This window comes from Solanum stenotomum, chromosome 12, assembly GCF_019186545.1.
Source record: "Solanum stenotomum isolate F172 chromosome 12, ASM1918654v1, whole genome shotgun sequence".
Classification (NCBI taxonomy): Eukaryota; Viridiplantae; Streptophyta; class Magnoliopsida; order Solanales; family Solanaceae; genus Solanum; species Solanum stenotomum.
Window position 1 is genome coordinate 37478165 of NC_064293.1, and position 8893 is coordinate 37487057.

Below are 8893 nucleotides of genomic sequence, written 5' to 3' on the forward strand. Positions count from 1 at the left end.
CATAAATTGAGAGAACGAGTATTATTAGAATGTGATAATTGAGATCACCAGGATTGTATACATTATTTTTTATTATATTATATATTATATAAGAAGTTTGAATACAAATAAAAAATTATTAAGGGTAGAAATGTAATTTACTTTATTATACTGCACCCTCTACTATTTTGCGCGTTTGTTTGGGGGCTGGATATATAGAGATGGTTGAATTCACACTTTTTGCTGAAAAGAAAAGGGACACGTTGCTAAACTTATAAACAGAGGACGGCCACCGAATCCCTTTGACTTCTTCCCTATTTATTTTATTTTCTTCTTCCTTTGTAATTCTATATATATATAACCCCTCTCATTAATATTTTCATCGACTTGCACTTTCATTTCTTTCTTCTCAACAAAAAAATAAAACTTATAAATTACTCTCCTTGGAATCTTTTACACACACAACAACAACAAAAAAAAACAAGTGAAATAAACTACTACTACTCATCATCAATATGGGCAGAGCTCCTTGTTGTGACAAAAATGGACTTAAAAAAGGTCCATGGACACCTGAAGAAGATCAAAAGCTCATTGATTACATTCAAAAACATGGATATGGTAATTGGAGGACTCTTCCAAAGAATGCTGGTATTTATTTTTCTTCTTACTACTGATCAATACTATAATATACTACTTTTTTTAAAGTTGTATTAATAATTCTTTTGCTTTAATGTGTGTACTGTAGGGCTTCAAAGATGTGGAAAGAGTTGTAGGCTTCGTTGGACTAACTATCTAAGGCCAGATATTAAAAGAGGAAGGTTTTCTTTTGAAGAAGAAGAGACTATCATTCAACTCCACAGTATTTTAGGCAACAAGTAAGTTTTTATTTTATTTAATTAATCAACTAGTACTTTTTATTGGGGTGGGTCATAATATAGTACTCATTTTCTCTATAGGTTTGGACTTTTTATCTAAGTATTTTTTGTCTTGTTCCTAGAGATTGATTCTAATTTGTCATGTGTGTTTTTTGTTTTTTCAATTTAGGTGGTCTGCTATTGCTGCACGTTTACCTGGTAGAACTGACAACGAAATCAAGAACTATTGGAATACACACATCAGGAAAAGGCTTTTGAGAATGGGGATTGATCCAGTGACACACAGTCCACGCCTTGATCTTCTTGATCTTTCTTCCATTTTAAACCATTCAATTTACAATAATTCATCTCATCATCAAATGAATCTTTCAAGATTGTTAGGCCATGTGCAACCTTTGGTTAATCCTGAAGTCTTGAGATTAGCTACTTCTCTTTTATCATCCCAACAACGCCAAAACTCAAACAACTTCTTGATCCCAAATAATCAAATTTGCCAAAACCAATTGCCACAAATGGTCCAAAGTAACCAAATTCAAGCCCCTATTCAAGATTTTCCAACTTGCACAACTATAAGTACAACCTCATGTGTTCCATTTTCTAGTCATGAAGCTCAACTCATGCAGCCACCAACAACAAAAATGGAGGATTTCTCATCAAATCTTGAAAACTTTAGTAACTCACAAAATGATTGCCAAGTTATTAATGATGAGTGGCAATTAAGCAATGGGGTAACGGATGATTATTTTCCTTTACAAAATTATGGGTACTATGATCCTCTAACATCCGATGGTTCAACATTTCAATCCAACGAAAACAACAATTTTAACTTCCAATCAGTTGTTTTGTCGAATTTATCGACACCTTCATCAAGTCCTACGCCATTAAATTCAAACTCAACTTACTTCAACAATAGCAGCAGCACAACTACTGAAGATGAAAGAGATACCTACTGCAGCAACATGTTGAACTTTGATAATATTCCAAATATTTGGGATTCTACTAATGAATTTATGTAATTTTTACTCTTTTTTTGTAAAAATGGAACAGACAAACAGTTCGGAAGAGGTGTTTTTTTTTTTTTTTTATTTACCTCTGAGCTTTTGGACATGTTGTTATTTCCTAAAAAAAAAGAAAAAAGTTACCTCTTTTAGTTTAGTGCTTAATTTCTATTTTGTTGACCTTATTTTTATCACGAGTAACAATCATTCTTTGTTTTCTTCTCTAGATTAGAAGTTCCGTATACAATAATGTTGATTACATTATTTGGTTGTCTCTCTTTATTTTTTTGTTCACTTGCTATATGAATTTTATTTTAATTGAAACAACATAACTAATATATTTGGATTGATATATAAACATAGGGCGATATATATTATCGTGTATCAAATTAATACTTTCCATAACCATCAGTTCATCCGTCAATTAATATATCATTTTCAACATATTATATATAAAATAAAGATTATATTATCTTATACACTACATACGTAGTGTCATGAGACATGAGTCCTCTAAAAAATATTAGAGAAATAATTTAATAATTGGCATGGATAGACAGCTCATAACCAAAGTCACAATCATATCAAAGACTTTCCTTATTTACTCTTTAATAATTTTTAATAAATTAATAGCCTTTCTTTAATACTCCAATTTTCAAATAAATTATGTCATCTCAGTGGGAAAGTGACTTTAATTTTCTGATAATGGAAATACAAAATCTAATTAATCTTTTTAAATCTAATTAATTAGACGTACGCCAATATGGTTTCATAGATCCCAACAGTCAACACACCGGCGACAACGCCGCCGACTATGGTGGCCGGAGATTTAAAAAAAGGGGACACGTGTCCTTTGCTAGTTGTCATTTCACGTAAAATTAAAGTAATCTATAATTGCATGGATTGTGGGATATTAAAAAGTGGTAGCTTAAATTGAAGCTTTGACCATTTAGAGTTGTACGTGGCAATGTTTACATTACGTGGGACCACTTTTTTCCCCACAGAAAAGGAAAAGGAAAAAAAAATTATGAAATTAATTATGGAAAAAGAAAGCTTCAAATAATTACAAACTTTATTGAAAATATTGGCATGGCTCTTGTGCTATTTTTTTTTTTTTTTTTTGTCTTATTCATTAATGAGACTGTGGGGCACGTCAGCACAAGTACACGTGGACTCAATGATACAAAATGGGGCCCACGAAAAGTTTACGTGGGTCATTGGTTGACCCGGTTTTAGAAATGGACTCTCTCCTATATATCTTTAAAATTTAATAATTGTCCTTTGGTACAGTAATTATCACTATAATAACTTAAAAGTCTGTTTTATGAGCTATTATGTCAATCATTATGCTAAAAATCCAGTTTTTTTAATCAATTAGTCCATGTATAATTGCCAATTTCGTTAAAGTTAGAAGTCAAGATTTCAATGGCAGATTCAAAGGCATTGATTAATGATAGTACTATAATATATGACCGTTAAATAATTTTAGCAGGTAATGCAAAACCTTAAAATAAGGGATGAACTGATTTTTGATATTATTAACTCCTTTGGAATTGATATATAATCAAGGAGAGGCAAAATGTATTTTCTAGCAAATACATAGATTATCAAAAAAAAAAAACCTTTATTTATATTTTTTAACTATATTTTGTGATTTTCTTTACCAGAAGATGGACAGCTAGCTGCTTAATTAAGATACATAATATAGTATAATATAGTAGTAGTTGTTTTTATCTTGTACGTCTTTGACAATAATTTTTTGTCACGTACGACTTTTTTTTGTGATGCCAAAACTATGTGAAATCCTTCACTTTTGGAAAGGAAGTTCACAAGATGTTCTCTTCCATTCATCATTGCACATAAAAGGCTGGCTTTGTCCCTTAATGTTTTTGAGAATCTATCTACAGAATAATAAAGGTTTTCCTTGGTTGTATGTAATGTGGACATGATTTTGTTTTCCCATTATTTGATTAATAGTCATAATTTTGTGTGAGCATCGATCAAAGATAAAGTTATCTCTATTTGAATAACATGTATCATAAATAGAAATTTAATGTAGAATTATTCAACAAATATTTATATCAAAATAGACGGCAAATATTAGATCTCTCAAATTCCTTAAATGTGATTCTATGTGAATACATAATATTTTGTGTATGCACAAAACTTCACCGTTTAGTTGTATAGTATAATTATTTTGTATCTTGTTTAACTAATTGGATGGATAATTCATCTATGAAGAAATAAAAGAAGTACTGTTCATATACAATAAATATGCTGTCATTTCTCATAAGAAATTTTTGAATATATGATATATACATTACTTTAATTTGGGGAAAAAATGGCATTACCAACTCATAGTTAGTAGATTAAAAGAGGAACAAACCATGTTTGGCTTCTGTTGCATAGACGAAAAGTCACTTCAGACAACATAACAATTCACAAGTCGACAAAATTAAAACAACGATGCCTATTTAACTCATTATTGGACTCCAATCAATTATTGATTTAAGTCGACATAGACTGTCTTAACATATTATATTCAACAATGCCACTTGTTTAAATTTCTATTTTTAAAAAATTAAAGTGCACCATTTTTCTTACTTACCTAATCAAACATTTTAGTTCTATTTTTTTTCTTTCTTGAAACACCTCTCAATTATTTATTTTTGTTAGAAATATATGCAACTAATAACAAATAAACCATACCATAAAAATATATAATTAAAAGAAGCAAATTCATATGCCATCTCTTATTTGACTAGCTATTCACCCATCCTCATCAATCCAATAATTATTACAAAAGTACTCTCTCCCTCTGTCCCTAGGTCAAATATTTTTTAATTTGATTTCTCTTTTTATATGAAATTTTTGATAGATTAAAAAATGATATTTTTTTCCTATTATACCCTCCATTTATTAGTATTGAATTAATGTTTTTGAAAAATATAGTGAGTAAACATGTTCGGAACCTTATCAATTAATAGAGATAAAAAGATAAATTCATTAATTATATCAATAATTATTTTTTTAATAAGTGTGTCTAGTCAAAATTTAATAAATAAATAGAAATAAAAGGAGTATTTAAAGATGTGGGGTTTAATTTCTTTTTGTAGTTGACTAGTAAAGTTTAAATTAAAGGTCAAAGAAATTAAACTTGTAGCAAAGTCTATATAACCTATCAATTGGAATGTGTACACACACTATATATACCTCAAATATAGTCAACTATGTACATATAGGTGAAAGAATTATTTGAGCCTCTATAAATCTTACACGACAATTAATGTCCATTCGCCACATAAGTTTGTCTATATTTACCTTCTACTCGTACGATCCGAGTAATTATACGTCGCTATCTTAGGTCAAACAAAGTTTTTCTCCATGCATGTAAGCCCTACGTCAAACATACGTATGTAAACAATTGTGTTCTCGAAAGGTTTAATACATAATCAACTCCTTAAAAATTCAAATTAAGTTATGTTCTAGTTGAACACCTTAACTTTATGATAAAATGTTACATTAGTTAAACATACACAAATTTTCTAGCTATCTAGTAGACAGATAAAAATTACGCGCAAAATACATATATAGTAAAATTTTATATCTTCAATAATCATCGCCCTGCATCCATCATATTTTTGTCATGTATTTTATTGTTTAACGGTTTGAAAGTAATTTTATTTTTATTTATGATGGAGTAGTGTTATAGTATAATACTAATAAACTTTACTAATTATTTTCTTTTAGGGAGGTAAATTGCATAGTATGATAGTAGTTTATTTTTAAGAAATTGTGATTTTTATTATTCGAAAGCTAAGATGTTAGAATTGATTTGTATCTCATAATAAATTTTATAACATTACATTATTTATACTTGTAAAATCATATTAAAAGTCTTATTTTCTATGAATTTTAATGCATTTTTTAATAGTTTTATACTATTAGTGTATTTTTATAATTTTGTATTGTTATATTATTTTACTATATTAGAATTAAAAATTTAAAGTTTCATATAAAACTTATGCCCTCGTATTTCAAAGCTTACTCGATCCATATTAAATAAAACATCCTTTTTTTTAAGACACTGCATCAAATAATGAAAATAAAATAAAGGAACACTTAGTACAAATATTAAAAAAGAGAAGTATTAAAGATATTTCAATCTCGATGTGCTTCATTCCTGAACGATTAACCGAGAGATAGGTGTCAACGTGCAATTGCAATTAGTAGAAAGGATAAAGGATACGATAGCCAGTCTTTTTACTACGTACCGACCAATGACTATATCAAAAGTCGACCGTCCAAAGAAAAAAACACTAATTTGTATTTTGAATTTTTAGAAGAATAAAACGTGCATTTTCTGTTTTAATTTGTATTTACGTTTCCATTTACCTCTTCTTTTTCTTCCCAATACCTATATATTTTTCACGATTCTTTTCCCTTTGTGGTTTCTTATATTCTTTTTCTTCATGCCTAGCTTTTAGATGACAGCACACCACTCAAGAAAATAATTAAATAAAACACATACTTGAAGTAAGCATATATTCGTATCCAAAAGGAACAAACATTGACTATATATGGTATCTTTTAGTGGAAATTCTTTTTTTGGTAAATTGTTTGGATGATTACCTATCTTCACTCGCATTTTTTGCAATATGAGATCTTCAACTGTTATTTTTCTTCTACTTCTAGTTTTTTTTCTTTTTTTGGTGGGGTGGGTGGGAGATTTAGAAACCTGATTTTTTTTGGATTTGGCTCCCCTCCATTACCCCTTCCCTCCATTTCGTCAAGTGCACATCTAGTTGAGAGATATGTGTCTTATTTAAATTTTTAAGGTCAAAATTATACTACATTAACAAATATTATAACCATAGTTAAGTCAACCAATTTTAAAAAACTAATTCCTAAATTGGTAAAAGCAAGATATTTTCTATAAATTTGATATTCATTCATTTCATTTTATATTTTTTATTTAAAATATTAGAATTTTCTTTTATTCCCAACAAACAAATTTTAAAACATACTTCTTTTTTTCCCCTTCAAACGCAGTACGTAGCCACACTTTCTCCTCTTACTAAAGTGTGGTAATTTTGATATTTCACACCTCCTTTTTTTTTTTTTTTATTTCCCGTTTTTTTTTAAAGGTTTTTGTCTACATTGATAATTATTCACATCATATCTTTTATTTCGTTTTTCTAATATAAAAAATATTTCAAGAACATAGTTTATTATCACAAAAAATTATTTAATTGATTTTCACTTTAAATATCGTGCTATTTAATGTTTAAGTAAAAAATATAAAATGAAATCAATCAATATCAAAATTTATAGAAAACATCTTGTTCTTACCACATTTAGGGGTAGTTTTCCAAAATTGATTGACTTAACTATGGTTATAATATTTGTTAATGTAGTATAATCTTGACCTTAAAAATTTAAATAAGACACATGTCTCTCATCTAGATGTGCACTTGACGAAATGGAGGGAAGGGGTAATGGAGGGGAACCAAATCCGTTCTTTTCCAACTAAAAATAGTTATATGATGAAATTTCGATGAAAGAAAAATTTGGCTGATTCTCAAAGTTTAATAAAGTGTTACATAAATTGGAACATAGCGAATAATTATTTTTAACTATATTTTTATACTAAAGACTTATTTCTTCTTAATTATAACGCTCAATTCTTAAGAAATATCTAAATTAATAGGGGTAATATAGTAAATTATATCTAATATTTGTTTTTTGTTTTAAGGGATCTTACATAAATAGTCGAATGTATATATTGTTTATTTTTTTTAACCAGTATACATCGATTATATACAAGTATCTACATATTATACATTTGTCAATTATCTTTTAAGTTAATTTTTTATGTATCTTATTTATTTTGAAACGAAGAGAGTATAATTTATTTCTTATCAATTTTATAGGCGGCATGGGATGAAGTTAGACAAAACTCAAAAGGAAAAACCTTTCGGGGTCAACCTCAAATTCAAATAGCTACACTAGCTAGGAGTAATAATTGAAGACTAGCTTATATTACATAGCTTATATTACATCTCATAATTCCCTTTTCACATTTGCATAATTATGTTCATTTATTATTTCTTTTATTGATTCATTTTTATCTGGGGTAAGATATGTTTACAAACAAAACAAGGTGATTTATTTAGTCATTACATGTAAATTTCTTGAAAGGGATTAATTAGTAATTTAACAAAAATAGTAGCTACTTTCAAATTTCAATACACTTCAATTCACCCAAAACATTACTGTATTTAACATCACCAAACACAATAATAATAATAAAAAAACTTAACACTCATAAAATATTAAATATTAAAAAAAAAAACAAAAAACTTTTACATTCACAAAAGTCAAATACCAAAATGACCAAGTAGTGCAATAATTAAATATTCTCCAATAATAATCGTACGGGGTGAAAGTCTTAGATCTATTTTATTTATTTTTCAAATAAAGAGGTATATTTTCGAAGAAAATGCTGTAGTGTTTTTTTCTGAATTTTATTTGTCCTTGTACTATTGTGTGCTTGACAATTTAGCACTTGTGCGTAAGGAGTAAGGACATATTAATTCATTTCATTATAGAGTTGACAAAACTTTAACTAGCAGACTTAATTACTCAAAAGTCTTTTATTCACCACACTCCTCCTTACTATAAGCATATATCGTTGTTCCAAGTGTCAAGTTTTGACTATTGAACTATTTTCATCGGTCTATTTATTGTCATATTTTTTTAACGTGTCTCTTTAGGTTACATTAGCTAAATAGGTAATTTGATTAAATTATTCTTATTTATTCTTTAATTTGACATATTGGCACCAAAAATTTGTTGAATTTGGAAGAATGTAATTCCACTTCCTTGAGCTTTTAGTCAATGACTTTCTATAAAATATATGAATATTTTTCTCAGTACACAACAAAGATCAAATGAAAAGACATTGCTCATGAAAAATAGTCCTATATAATTGTGAAAATATATATGTTTAATTGCAATATAATAAAACCACTTTATCCT

The 8893-nt window shown here is 28.0% G+C and overlaps 1 protein-coding gene across 1 annotated transcript; it reads left to right on the top strand.

The window, feature by feature from the left end:
* Window positions 1-369: 369 nt before the first annotated feature.
* Window positions 370-1968, top strand: LOC125847927 (transcription factor MYB74). Its single transcript, XM_049527650.1, has 3 exons — window positions 370-627; window positions 725-854; window positions 1024-1968. Exons 1-3 carry the CDS (start codon window positions 495-497, stop codon window positions 1868-1870), a joined length of 1110 nt encoding a protein of 369 aa, XP_049383607.1. The 5' UTR covers window positions 370-494; the 3' UTR covers window positions 1871-1968.
* Window positions 1969-8893: the final 6925 nt, after the last annotated feature.

Coding starts and splice junctions, on each gene's coding strand:
- LOC125847927 (XM_049527650.1), top strand. CDS start 495: ATGGGCAGAGCTCCTTGTTGTGACAAAAATGGACTTAAAAAAGGTCCA. Junction 628..724: donor GACTCTTCCAAAGAATGCTG/GTATTTATTTTT, acceptor TGTGTACTGTAG/GGCTTCAAAGATGTGGAAAG. Junction 855..1,023: donor CACAGTATTTTAGGCAACAA/GTAAGTTTTTAT, acceptor TTTTCAATTTAG/GTGGTCTGCTATTGCTGCAC.